The sequence below is a fragment of the Trachemys scripta genome, chromosome 4, assembly GCF_013100865.1.
Source record: "Trachemys scripta elegans isolate TJP31775 chromosome 4, CAS_Tse_1.0, whole genome shotgun sequence".
Taxonomy (NCBI): domain Eukaryota; kingdom Metazoa; phylum Chordata; order Testudines; family Emydidae; genus Trachemys; species Trachemys scripta.
Genome location: NC_048301.1, coordinates 17654493 through 17669392, shown reverse-complemented (window position 1 = coordinate 17669392; position 14900 = coordinate 17654493). Strand labels below are relative to the sequence as shown.

Genomic DNA, 14900 nt, shown 5'->3' with positions numbered 1-14900 from the left:
CTCTGTTGGACCTAGCTCTTTAAAATGTTTAACACGAACCTGAAACTGTCTTCTGCATTTAATGCACTGATTAAAATAGTCCCAATTCTAACCCTGTGTTGACTTTCTCTTTAGATATCAATGACTGTCTTGGAAAACCTTGCAAGAATGGCGGGACTTGCATTGATGAAGTAGATTCATTTAGGTGTTTCTGCCTAAGTGGCTGGGAAGGAGAATTGTGTGACACAAGTGGGTACAACTAAAAATTTCCAGCTTTAACGTATTTTTTTGAGGCATTTAGTCTGCAGTTAATAATGTTGGAATTGAGTTTCTCTGACTATTCTATAGAACCATGGCATTTCCTATTCCTCTTGCCAAATGACTGTTTAGGAGGCTTTAAGAATGCAGCTTCTAAGGGGATCAGTTATTTAAATGTGAATGTAACCTGATTTTGCAATAATGTGCTTTTTGATAAAAGCTTTCAGTAATTATCACTCTTCATCCTGTTAACTAACACTTTCTAAATAGTTAGAGGAAACCATATGCTGGTCCTTAGAATATTCTTGCAACACAGTTGTCACCATACCAAAAGCAATCTGATAGTCCAGGTGTAGTAAAAATCAAACAAACCTGTGATCTGAATCAGTCTTTTATGGTGGTATGATGGAAATCTAGATTAATGCCCAGACTTGGACCACAACTAAATCTTAAGTGCTAGAGGTTGGAAGAATGGAATAGCTCAAACAGTCTGCATTGCAGAGATGTTCATGTTTTCTTCAATTAAATTCTAAAATAGGATCATAAATCCTCCTACTGATGCATCCAGAAGTACTATTAGAGCACAAACCAAAATATGCCAGCCAGAGGCTGTCTAGGATAGTTACTTGTAATTGATGTACTGGAGTATCCTGGGTAACTGCCCCAGAGCAGGGGTTTTTTGTTTGTGTTTTTTTTTGTTTTTTTTCCCCCAAGGACTTCTGCTTCAGAGGTATGCCATCCACCCCACTAATGAGAACCCACTGAGTCATCTAATACTGTAGATTAAATATATAGCAAAAATTGAACTAGCATATTTTAAAAAAGCATAACCATAACAATTTGATGTAATTTGAGTTTGGAAGGAAAGAACTAACTTAAATATAACCTAGATTTTAGAAAGCAACAGAGGGTCCTGTGGCACCTTTGAGACTAACAGAAGTACTGGGAGCATAAGCTTTCGTGGGTAAGAACCTCACTTCTTGCATCTGAAGAAGTGAGGTTCTTACCCACGAAAGCTTATGCTCCCAGTACTTCTGTTAGTCTCAAAGGTGCCACAGGACCCTCTGTTGCTTTCTAAAATCTAGGTTATATTTAAGTTAGTTCTTTCCTTCCAAACTCAAATTACATCAAATTGTTATGGTTATGCTTTTTTAAAATATGCTAGTTCAATTTTTGCTATATATTTAATCTACAGTATTAGATGACTCAGTGGGTTCTCATTAGTGGGGTGGATGGCATACCTCTGAAGCAGAAGTCCTTGGGGGAAAAAAAACAAAAAAAAACACAAACAAAAAACCCCTGCTCTGGGGCAGTTACCCAGGATACTCCAGTACATCAATTACAAGTAACTATCCTAGACAGCCTCTGGCTGGCATATTTTGGTTTGTGCTCTAATAGTACTTCTGGATGCATCAGTAGGAGGATTTATGATCCTATTTTAGAATTTAATTGAAGAAAACATGAACATCTCTGCAATGCAGACTGTTTGAGCTATTCCATTCTTCCAACCTCTAGCACTTAAGATTTAGTTGTGGTCCAAGTCTGGGCATTAATCTAGATTTCCATCATACCACCATAAAAGACTGATTCAGATCACAGGTTTGTTTGATTTTTACTACACCTGGACTATCAGATTGCTTTTGGTATGGTGACAACTGTGTTGCAAGAATATTCTAAGGACCAGCATATGGTTTCCTCTAACTATTTAGAAAGTGTTAGTTAACAGGATGAAGAGTGATAATTACTGAAAGCTTTTATCAAAAAGCACATTATTGCAAAATCAGGTTACATTCACATTTAAATAACTGATCCCCTTAGAAGCTGCATTCTTAAAGCCTCCTAAACAGTCATTTGGCAAGAGGAATAGGAAATGCCATGGTTCTATAGAATAGTCAGAGAAACTCAATTCCAACATTATTAACTGCAGACTAAATGCCTCAAAAAAATACGTTAAAGCTGGAAATTTTTAGTTGTACCCACTTGTGTCACACAATTCTCCTTCCCAGCCACTTAGGCAGAAACACCTAAATGAATCTACTTCATCAATGCAAGTCCCGCCATTCTTGCAAGGTTTTCCAAGACAGTCATTGATATCTAAAGAGAAAGTCAACACAGGGTTAGAATTGGGACTATTTTAATCAGTGCATTAAATGCAGAAGACAGTTTCAGGTTCGTGTTAAACATTTTAAAGAGCTAGGTCCAACAGAGAGCGTGCCAGATTGACAGCTCTGGAATTTATGTGCTCCATTCGTCTACATACAAATGGCGCACTTGCACACACACACACACACTTTTCAAAAATTGTTAATGGTTCTAATCATAGTCTCACTGTTGATTCTGGGAATTTCCTTCCATCTGGCAAATACTCTAAGTCACGGTACCAAAAGTGCTAACAGTGCACAGCAGGCTCTCTTACGCTGCCTCACCAACATGCCTCAAAACCTGTTCCAAGAAAGTTCACACGCTACGTCTAATGAATCCATAGCTTCCTGTGAAGGGATTGCCCATGAGGGTGCCATTTGTAATGAAGACACCCATTCCCTAAAATCTGGATTAAAACCACAACTCGTTTTACAGAGAAAACTAAAATAGTATCATAATGACTTTCAGTCATTACCAAGAGGACGTGGGTTTGAACAAGTGACCTAGAAGTGAAGCACTCTGTATAACATTAATTGTCCATTTTTAAAAGAAAATTTCAAAGCAATGTCCCTCTAATGATTTAAAAAAAAAAAAAAAAAAATCTAAGCCTTCAAGCTCTTTAAAAAAGACAGACAAATGGGACAGACTTCCACTTACTTTCATGGCAGTACGTTCCAGTAAAACCCCTCTCACAGGCACAAGTAAAATTCCCTCCTGGCTGACTAATGCACCGTCCATGAGGCCCGCAAACATTAGATGAAATGAAACGGATACCTTCCTGCGTAGCATTTGTGAATACTTCTATTGTACAGCTGTCTATTACTAAGAATAAAAAGGTAAATCAGTTATTCTTAACAGCATTAGCTATATATAGAAAAGATTGTGCCAACCAAGAACTGTGGCTTTTTTAAACTTAGAGTGGTGAACACATTGTTCATATCTTATTGGAAGACATTTTATGCACATTCTAAGATTATAATATTAAGAGAAAGTTATCTTGCACCACCCTGCAAGTAATACACAAGATTACAAGCATATTTCCTATTCCCCCAGCCATCACGTACTTGACATGGTCTAACTTCTGCTGGTGACAGACAAACTTTTGAGCCACACACAGCTCTTCTACAGCTGTGTGGCTTGAAAGCTGGTCTCTCTCACCAACAGCAGCTGGCCCAATGAAAGATATTATCTCACCAACCTTGTTCTCTCTAATAATCTGGAACGGACACTGCTACAGCTACACTGCATACATAGTCTAACTATAGCACTTCGACAAGAGACCCTACTCCCTGCCACCCTATAATCCTCTGCATTTTTCCTCCCATTGTGTTCTACACGACTGCCCAAGTAATGAATTCCTGGGGGACAGCACATACCTTTGCAAGAACTGTTCTTGCAGTGGTCCTTGAGGTGAGAGCAATTCTTTCCATCGTAGTCATCGGAGCAGGCACAGTAATAATCTCCTCCTAGATCATAGCATTTAGCCCCATTCTGGCAAGGGTTAGGTTCACAGAAATCAATATCCATCTGTAATAAAGGGAATCTGCTATCAGGAACTATTTCCCAGCACAGTAAGCAGCATTATCAATGTTGCCATAGACACAGATGAAGTATTTTATCAGGAAATTAATATTAAAGACCATGTTTATAAGTTGTCTATATCGCATACCATTCTACAGCTTGGCTACAGGCTGCAAGTTACTTTAGTCAAGTCCACTGCAAAGCAGTTCTGTTACTACTATAAAGGATCATTTTGAAGATTCAACAAGGACTTGTTTGTAATAGTTTAGTTTTGTCAACAAGCTGAATGCGCAAAAATGATGCATAACTAAAATACTAAATTTAAACTCAAGAAATGTCATATGTGATTGCTACCCTTTACTATTTCTCTGTGTATGCTCTCTAATACTCAATACTATAACCATGAATGCGCATATTTAAGAGAGGTGGTTTAAAAGATCTCTTAAATCCTGTCTGTTACTACCATTAGGATGAAAATCCAAACTTAGACAAAAAACTCTCAGCATGTAAACCTTTACACAGACGCATCCTTTTAAGGAAGTGATTCATCTTAATATACAGTCGTCTTATGTCTGCTACATTTGCTTAAAACAGCCCTTGCATGTCAGTGAAAGCAAAAAGTACCCTATACCATGGTACCTTTCCTACCAACTGCTATTCTCAAGGGCCTGTTTTACTTTAGGAAAAGCTAAGTCCTGTCCTGTTTTAGTGTTCTCCTGAAGAAAAAGGGAAAAAAAAAAAAAAAAGAGGAGGAGATTTATTAGCTTCACTGCAGAGTTTTCATTATTTGCATGTAATTCTGACAACTTTATAGAGAGTCTGAAAAAACTGTAGCCAAAAAAAAAATAAAAAAAGTAAACAAACTTAAAGGCTCAAATATTGTAGACATGTTTCAATTCAATGCAGCATGTGCAACTGAAATTAGAGAGTTTTCAGCAAGCTATTTTGCTCTATTCTTTTAGAGAGCATTTCATGCAGACTACAAAAAGCATTTAGATTCTGAGAAAGATATTCTCAGATCTTGTTCTATCAGAAGTTTCCATTTGTTTCCTTCCATTAGAGTAAATTTCCCTTTCTCAATTCAAGTTCAGTAGCTGCTACTTCAGCATCTGGAATCAGCAGTAGAGATTTCCTGCAACACTCATGGCAGTCAGCCAACTCCCTCTATTATTCATCAGGTTGGATAAACTTATACATTGTACTAGAAACCATGCAAAAGGAATAGCATTCAAATGATCAGACCATGCAGAAATAGCATCTGAGCTGTGAGTTAACGGATCAGTTTAAGAACTGGTCCACAGCTCTTACTGGCAACTCATTTTAAAGTTTTAAATAAGAAAAGACAGGGTATTGGTACTGTAAAGTAGTTGTATTTCAAGCAGAGGAATTACTTTTGCAATATTTTATTAAATTGAAGAACAGAGATCCTCCATGAAAAAAATCTGGCGCAACCCTATCCCTAAATTTTAATCTACCCTCACTGGTGGATGTTGCTCTTCTACAGTTGCATCAATGCTTGTGTGACTGCTCAGAAATTCACATGACTGAAAATAAAAACTAGATACTGGATGTTAAGGGGAAGAATTCTAGGTTTTGTTTAGAAAGGGTTGAGTGTCCTCCCCACAAAAACAAATCTTCAGCATCATGAGCTGTTTTAATTCTTACTCATGCTTTTGTATGCAAGTTCTAAACCCTGCTGCAAGCATCATCTCCACACACTTCTGGTGCAATATCAGGTTTAAGATCCAGATTCTGCACTCTACTCAGGACTGATGAGGCCTCAGCAGGACTACTGTATTCAATTCTGGGTGCCACACCTTAGGAAAGATGTGGACAAATCAGAGAGTCCAGAGCAGAGCAACAAAAATGATAAACGGCTTAGAAAACCGTTCTATGAAGTAAGTTTATTAAAATAAATAAATACATTAAAAAAAAAAAAAGTGGGCATGTTTAGTCTTGAGAAAGGAAGACTGAGGTGGGGACCGGAAAATATTTGAAGACTATGTTACAGGCTGTTATAAAGAAGCTGGTGATCAACTATTCTCCAAGTCCACTGAAGGTAAGACAAGAAGTAAGGGACTTAATCTACAGCAGGGGAGATTTAGGTTAGGTAGTAGAAAAACTTTCTAACTATAAGGATAATCAAGCTCTGGAATAGGCTCCCAATGAATGTTGTGGAACCTCCATGATTGGTGCTTTTTAAAAAAAATATGCTGACAAACACCTGTCAGGGATGATCGAGGTTTACTTGGGTCCTGCCTCAGTGCAGGGGGCTGGATTTGATGACCTCCAGCTCTACATTTCTATAATTCTATGAAACAAACACCTACCCACATGCTTATCTTTAAGCACATAGTCCCAGTGAAGTCAAAAAGACTACTCACTAGTAAGTTTAAGAACAGGCTTAAGTGTCTGCAGGATCAGGCTTAAATACATATGTTTTAGTATATCAAAAGGGCAGGAGGTCTTCAAAAAGAAATTCAGAGCAAAATTGTTAGACTTGTTTTAAGATTCATTATTTCTTAAACACTTAGAAAGATTCACCAATACATGTGCTTACAACGCTTTACAGTTACACGCATTAGGCTGTAGCTTTAAATGTTACAGCCACTATACCACTCACTAAATTTGCTTATTCACACAGAGTATCAAGTAACAGCTGCATTAATCTGTAATGCTCTGGCCTTGGGCTGCTCTAATTTAAACTTGAGATACGTTTCTTTCCAGAACTCAATCCATCAAAGCTATTACAGCAGTTTCAACATCACTCTCACCTCACAGAAAGCTCCTGCAAAGCCCTGCTGACATAGACAACGGAATCCATTGACCAGATCCTCACAACGTCCTCCATTTTGACATGGATTGCTTGCACATTCATTTATTTCTATCTCACAGTTTTTCCCTTGATAACCATGAGGGCATAAGCAATGGTAACCATTCACTTCATCCTACACAGAGGGGGAGGAAAGGACAAGATTGGAAAGAAATGTTTATTGTAAAGTACGGTGTACCTCAGATTTTCAAGATTGAGCTTGAATACTGTATTTACAAACAGCATCAGCAGACAGATTGATTTATATCTTTTAATGGAGCCAAAATCTAACTCATGAATTAAGCAATACACAAGCAGTTCGTCTCTCCTCCTGCTTCTTATTGAACTAATCTGTAGATACATATATTGCATACAAGTGCTAATTAATATGAATTCTGATTTTAAAGATGAGCACCTTTTCCCTTACAAAAGTTAATGTGATTAATATATTTTATAAGGAAAGATTACCTTACAAGTCCCTCCATGTTCACATTGTCCATGACAGTCATTAATATCTATTGAAAAAAATATACAAAGACATTAAGATTTACAGCAGAAGTTGGACCCCTTGAAGTCTAAGGTCCAGAATATAATTTTAAAAAGTCAGTACTAATTATTTTGAGGGAAGGATTTTGACAGGATTCTTAGGGGTAAATAGGTTTAATTTTTGACTGCCTTAAAACTCATTCATGTTTAAATCAGAATACAAACTAAAGTATCATATCAATTACATTCATTATTTGATACAACATTCTTCTAAGGTAGAACAGAAAGATTGTATTTTAAACTATATCACCCAGTATATGGTGTGTTTGTATGTTTACAGTTTTAGTCCAATTCCACAGCGGAAATCAAACGCTTTAGATCCAATAAATGCTTTATATCAATAAATAAAGCATTTCTATAGACTTCAATATGCACTCCGTTTACTTTGCCAAAAGTTAGGAAAGCTACAGAGACATTTTGAAACAGCATAAAAGTTCTTTTCCCTTCAGTCACTTAGAAGTATGCTACCATTATGTGTGATGCTCTTTAAAAAAGAACCAAGTTATCCTGGGGTAGATATATGTACACAAACTAAAAGAAGAAATACTAACTGATATGACAATTTACTCCTTTCCATCCTGGAATGCAGTCACAGTAATATCCACCAATGAGATTTTTGCAAGAGTAAGCATTAAGACAGGGTTTCCCCTCACACTCATTAGCATCTGTGAAACAAGATAAAAGAAAGAAGAGAATAAAGAACAAACCCAGAAACAGATCCCCTTTGCACCAAGCAAAGCCTCCATGCAATCCAAGCACCAGTTACAAGAAACAGTAGAATTTTACTTATGTATGCCAAGAAAATAATCTTAATATTGTAGCTTTTCAATGCAAATTCATTTACATTCTTTTACATGCCAAGTAAAAGAAACATCTTCCCCTTAGACAAATCTCACAGATTGTGTTAGTTATGGAAGTGAGAGAAGGCTTTTCCCTGAGTAAATTACTGTCACGCTAATTATAAATCAGCCATTGCCACCATTAAGAAGGAGCTACCATCACCACTATTGTGTTTTGAATCAGAAAAGTTAACAGGCATCCTCGAATATCTGTTACAATTGTATGTAGGTCTGGGCTTAGATGCTTATAGGAACTAGTGTTTGCTTTTCATGTCCAGTTTTGCTACCAAAACTATTAAGCAGGAACCAAGACATCAAGAGTAAATGACCCATATCTTACAAGTTCACTGAAATATCTATCCTGACATAATAGAGCTGAATACAAAAAACCCTTTAAAAAAACCCAATGAGTAAATGCAAAGTGTGGAATTGTCTTCAAGAGCCATAAAAAGCAATTACTTACCAAGCTGGCAGGTTGCTCCAATCCACTGTTGTGGACATATACACTCAAAGCCATTAACACGATCAACACAGGTCCCTCCACGAGCACAAGGGTTAGACTCACATTCGTCAATATCTGTAAAATGAAAAGGTAGCCGATATAGAACAGTTTTGAAATGTATGATTTGAGTTTTTTTCAAAAGTGAGCAGGGGATTTAGTCACACATCTTAAGTGAACAGTGTGGATAAGTCCTCTGCACTGCCTAGAAAATCTCAACCTTTGTTCTTATTTAACCTCAATGTGAAAAAAGTTTCAGGACTTTCTATTTGTGATCTAGGACACCTCAATATTGTGACATACGGCGATCTTTTTTGATTTTGGTAGTATACTGCTCTGTATTTTCCCACTATATCCCAATAAAACTAAAATCTCTTTGGGGACTGAAGCCTGCCATTTAAACACAGTTCTCCCACTGTACAGTGCTGTGTACACCATTGTTTATAAATTTATGATTCCAAAAATTTTAGGAAGATCTCTGTCCTCCTAAAGTAAAAAGACTCACTGAATCTACTAGCACAGATTAAAAGGTTTAGGTACTCCTTCACAGGTTACCTTCAGTTAAAGCAAACCGAACAAAACATTCCCTAAGGCAGATGAACTAGTACACTCTACCCACTATGAATTGGTTAATTCCACGTATTCCAACTAAAAAGGCTTTCAGATCTCTAATATGAAGTCAGCAACAAGACATACTCTGCTCTTAAGTTAAGTGGTGCTCCTGTGTGGTTATGGGAGTTAAAACATCACTAATTAGCAACCCATATAGAATGGAGTACAAAATATTTACATATAAATTATAAGTTAAGCAGTTTGAAGAGAAACACTTCATAACGTTTATTCCAATGCGGGAAGATTGATTTATTTAGGTGCAAGGAAACTTGGGGCATAACATACATACACCATTACAGAAAGTGGGTAGTTAGACTTAGGGCTTGTCCACACACACACACACACACACACACACACACACACCACTGCAGCAGTGCCGCTGTACCACTTTTGTGAAGATGCTACTATGCTGCTGGAAGCTTCTCCTGTCGGCATAGTTAGGCCACCTCTGCAAGAGGTCCTAGCTATGTTGACGGGAGAAGCTCTCCTGTTGAATAGCACAGTCTACCGTGGGGGGTTAGAACGGTATAACTATGTCGATCAGCCGTGCAGATCTTTCACACCCATGAAGTTTGTAGGCAAGTCTGATGTACGTTTGTAATGCAAACATGTCCTTAGTTAGACTTCTGTTAACTTTTAGTCCTACACTGCAAAAATAGCTGCTTCTTTCAATGCCTTCCTGTTTTTCTAAGTAACTCAAGAACAATACCATAGAAATACATGATAAAACAGTTTGGAATTCACAACTACTGAACAAAAATCAACTGGTACAGCATGTTACCCACTTTAACACGTGGCAGGCTTATTCAGCAAAGTGTACAACAATCCTTCAAGCCCAATATGCTAAAATCAGCTGAATTGTACCTACCAACAGCACATGTTGGTCCGCTCCACCCTGATGGACAATGGCATTTGAAGCCCGATGAAATTTCATGGCAACTTCCACCATTAGCACAAGGGTTTGATACACATGCATGCTCAGCTAAAAGAGAAAAGAAAGTCTTCCTAAGTAGAATGATTACACAGGAACACCTCAACCAGGGTCTAAGATTATTTTTATTGCACACCTTCTAGTCAAAACTTACTCACTAGCCAGCGGAAACATAAAAAGGAAGGATGCCTGCACAGATGGGAAGCTCAGGCTCTTCCATCCTTACCTGCTGTGATGGGAAGGGTGCTAGATTCCTATCAGGGGACTGAACCGGGACCCTGCTCAGGGGCACCATCTTTCATATCAGCCTCTCACCTCCTATAACTGCTAGGAAGCAAAAGGGAGACCAACTAATGTCTCAGAACCACCCGACACTTAGAGATATCTCCACTAACCTATTTCTCCCTGCCACTCTCTCCACAGCCTTTGCTTTTTGACCTTTCACTTCTGAACTGCTCCAGTGCCTTTCTCTACTGATAAACAGCAACAGTTCAAGTGAGAAAGGTCTCATTTACAGAGTAATTTCACTCTGCTGTTGTTCTTTGGGAATTATTTTGGGGAGTCCGATGGCCGATAATATACAGGAGGTCAGACTAAAATGATCACAGTGCTCTCTTCTGGCCTTGGAACCTATAAAGTACAGCTGCCTGCAAACTCAGGACAGCAATGCACTGGATTATTTTTGGAAGGTTTTTCACAACCAGAGAAATAGTTGTTTTAAAATCAAGTTAAACTCTGGATCATTTAGGTTAGGGGTCGGCAAGTGGTGTGCCGAGTCTTCATTTATTCACTTTAATTTAAGATTTCGTGTGCCAGTAATACATTTAAACGTTTTTAGAAGGTTTCTTTCTAGAAGTCAATAATATATAACTATACTATTGTTGTATGTAAAGTAAATAAGGTTTTTAAAATGTTTAAGAAGCTTCATTTAAAATTAAATTAAAATGCAAAGCCCCCTGGACCGCTGGCCAGGGCTCGGGCAGTGTGAGTGCCACTGAAAGTCAGCTCGCATGCCGCCTTCTAATTGAGATTAGATGCTGGAGTAGCAATTGGAAGCTCCAGTGGTGAGCACTGGAGGTTAGCAGCGGAACAACAGCTGAAGTGAGATTTTTGAAGGGGTTTAGGATGTTTGGCAACAAAAAGAAGAAGAGGTCTACAGAGTGGTCTGAAGAATTCAGTGAGCAGAGTGATAGCCCATCAATTAAAATGGGCAGGGATGAGAGTACAGGGGTCAATGGTAAGAACAAGAAATGAGATGTATACAGAAGATTCAAGGATAAACTGACCATAGTACAGTACAGTCTTGAACACGAACAGCCAAAAAGCCAGGGAAGATAGAATAAAGGAAAATATAGCATATCTATGAAACTGTGGGAGAGGAAGTAATTTTCAGAGTGGAATCGGATAGGCTCAGAGCTGCGAGACTGACATCAGGGAGGCTAGAGGGGAAGAGATTGCAATAGAATTACGCTTGAAAAACTCTATGCTCCCATGAACATAGTTTTGTAACTAACATTTTAGTATCAACTGTTCTTGAGAATACTCATTAGCAGGCCTTGAGCAGAGTTTTCAAACGTAGTTTAACCCTGCGGAATGGGATCCAAACTGCGATATACCTTTGTGGGAAATGCTGTTTCTTTTCTTCAAAGTGAGGGTCAGGAGAATAAGTGGCTAATTTTTGACTTTCTAAAAGTAATATTTTAAACAAAAATATTTAAGTGCCTTCCTCCCTTTTCTTTGATCACAGTTAGAATACCTGCCCAGGTAGACGTCTACTTTACTACAGGGGTCAGAGCTAGAAGTGACTTTCACAAACGCCTGTAGCATCCTTAAGATGATCCAGGTGTGTATGCGCACGTGTGCACAGGAGGAAGACAGGGAGAGAGTACAGCAGAAAAAGGTGCACCTGCACCCCTTCCCAAAATAGTATGGTACAGTTTAATATTGGGGGGAGGAAGGGGAGGCAGCATAAGAACAAAACCAAAAAAACCCAAACAAACAAAAAGGTAAGAAAGGAGACACACTGGGCCTCTTCACTGCAGCCAGCAGAAGACTTTCCATTGTCCTCAGTAGTTTTTGGATTAGACCTTTAAGAAGGAAGACAGCAGGTTGTTGCTACCTAGCGTCATCTGGACCCCTCCCTCCAAGGACCTGAATTTGCAGGTGGGTGGAGAAATCCTCTTCCTGCTTCCCAGAAAGGAAAAAAAAAAAAAATGGGATTTTGGAAGGGATCTTTTGATGACTCCCTTTGAAAGGGAAGGTAGCTTTAAATGTAAGAAATAATTCCTTCCTCTCTCCATATGTGGCTTAGATGGGGGAGATGTATCACTGCAGGGAAACCAGCAGGCTGCTTAGAACACCACCAAGAGCACACAGCTTCCATTCCTCTCTACAACTGCTTAACATAGCTTCAAATTCAAGTAGATGCATGCAATGGTCATCAGTACCAATTTCACAATTCTTTCCAGAGTAACCATCTGGGCAAGCACAGTGATATTCATCTGGTTCGGTGTTCATACAGGTTCCGCCATTCAAGCATGGATGGTGATTTCCACAGTAGTTTAAATCTGGACACAGAAGAAAAGAAAATGCCAGTTGACAGGTGTAACATAAATCCAAAGTTACTGTTTTAGTTCACAGTCAAGAGACTACAGGCAGACATACAACGCCTTCCTGGCTTGAATAACATTATGTCCTCCTCCCCCTTAATCCATTTTGACTTCAAGTCATCAATCACTAGCAAGCCTGTCATCCCATTGCTCTCCGTGGAATAAGAAAGGATGGACAAGAGACAACTGTATCAGTAAGAGGGTAAAATGTATCATTCTGAGCCCCTGGCTTTAAAATGTTTTATTGTTATGATGGTTGAACGGTCATCCGCCACAAAAAAAGATTAGTGACAGATGTGTTCAGATAACTGCACATTGCAAAAACAATTAATAAGTTACCAGTTAATCAAGCAATTTTATTATTTTTTCCCGTAAATTAACATTAAGTACCTTTGTTACACAGCAGACCACCCCAGTTGGTTTCACAATTACACTGCCATGGTTCTTTACAGCTCCCATGAGCACAGCCTGGGTAGCGGACACACTCATCACAGAACTGTCCTTGCCAACCATAATGACACCTAAGAAGTAAGTGCACATGTTTAACGTGCTTAATTATCTGCAGCACAGGTATTCAGAGCGTTACATGTTGAACAATCCACTTGTTTTAAATAATGAATGATAAATGTAACAGAATATTGAAGTGTTATTCTCTTTTAGAACTTGTTCTGCAATTTGCCTAGTTGAAGAGTGGTATGCCTCTTTACCATAATTCACTAGGAACAAGAAAGCAAACTCCCAAAATATCACAGTAACTTATTCTAAACAGTACGCACACATACATACCTGTTCTTTCACAAGAGATCTAGCCCCTACACAGTTAGAAATTATCATGCCTTACGGTAGTGTAAAGATGGGCTGCATAACCTATTAATTATTAGAAATGAAGACTGCAAGTTCTTTTAGTGGACAAAGAGGCATACATTGTATTTTTGTTTTGTGAAGATGGCTGGTGAGAGATTAGCTAATTTGTTCTAGAGTACGACACTTATTTCAAGACCTGGGGGTGATCAAAGATGCAGCTGTCTTGTCAATTTTCTCTGAGTTATTTTAAGAACTCTTTCTGCAGATTTAGTTTGTTATGTTCCCACTGTTCTTTAGCAGCTTATTCTAGTGTCCTCCTTACTTGGAGCAGACAAAATAAAGTAATGAACACTTGAGAAATACACAAAAATTAAAAGCAATTAACACTTGGTAACAAAACTTTAAACTACCCTGTTTCCCCGAAAATAAGACAGTGTCTTATATTAATTTTTGCTCCCAAAGATGCGCTAGGTCTTATTTTCAGGGGATGTCTTATTTTTCAGAAATGAAAAATGCCTTATTATCGGTGGATGCCTTATTATCGGGGAGGTCTTATTATCGGGGGGATGCCTTATATTACAATGAGAGGCAAAACTGTAAGTAGGCCTTATTTTCGGAGGATGTCTTATTTTCGGGGAAACAGGGTAGGTTTCTTCAAAAACCTTTCCCTTCAGATTGGATTGTTTGTAACAATGAGACATACTACAAGGCCAAAAGAAGAACAGGAGTACTTGTGGCACCTTAGAGACTAACAAATTTATTAGAGCATAAGCTTTCGTGGACTACAGCCCACATATGCATCCGAAGAAGTGGGCTGTAGTCCACGAAAGCTTATGCTCTAATAAATTTGTTAGTCTCTAAGGTGCCACAAGTACTCCTGTTCTTCTTTTTGCGGATACAGACTAACACGGCTGCTACTCTGAAAACTACAAGGCCAGAATTCTGTTAACAAAAATACCTGTGTGCTCTATAGGGAAGTTTTGTCTTACTCTTTAAAAAAAACAAACTTAAGTCTCCAAACAGAAGTTATGGCTTTAAGTCAGAAGGAAACTCTCTGAATTAGCATTAAAGAGACTGCCCCAAGAGAGCAGGTGTACTTATCTTAAATTACCACCAACAAAAACAGCAAGAATTCCTTCCTTACCTCAGATACTCTCTTAAAAAGGACCATCTAAATCTTCCAATACAATCCTATCTGACAGTTAATTTAAACTGGTTGTCTGTTGAACTGGCTGTTAAATATGCTTCACTATATCCAGAAAGTCTCATTAGAAAGATCTCTGTTAGACTACATTGTATGGATATAATCCCCATATGCTCTGTGAGGGAGGAGTGCCAGCCAACAAAG

At 38.3% G+C, this 14900-nt stretch overlaps 1 protein-coding gene across 1 annotated transcript in view; it reads right to left on the bottom strand.

Moving 5' to 3' along the window:
- JAG2 (jagged canonical Notch ligand 2) overlaps window positions 1–14900 on the bottom strand; it is a gene marked incomplete in the record, with an annotated part of 92386 nt that overhangs the window by 18286 nt on the left and 59200 nt on the right. Inside the window, 10 exon segments of the mRNA XM_034768884.1 lie at window positions 2218–2331; window positions 3037–3201; window positions 3756–3906; window positions 6675–6848; window positions 7181–7227; window positions 7810–7923; window positions 8561–8674; window positions 10077–10190; window positions 12587–12706; window positions 13139–13269. Coding sequence (XP_034624775.1) covers window positions 2218–2331; window positions 3037–3201; window positions 3756–3906; window positions 6675–6848; window positions 7181–7227; window positions 7810–7923; window positions 8561–8674; window positions 10077–10190; window positions 12587–12706; window positions 13139–13269 — 1244 coding nt within the window.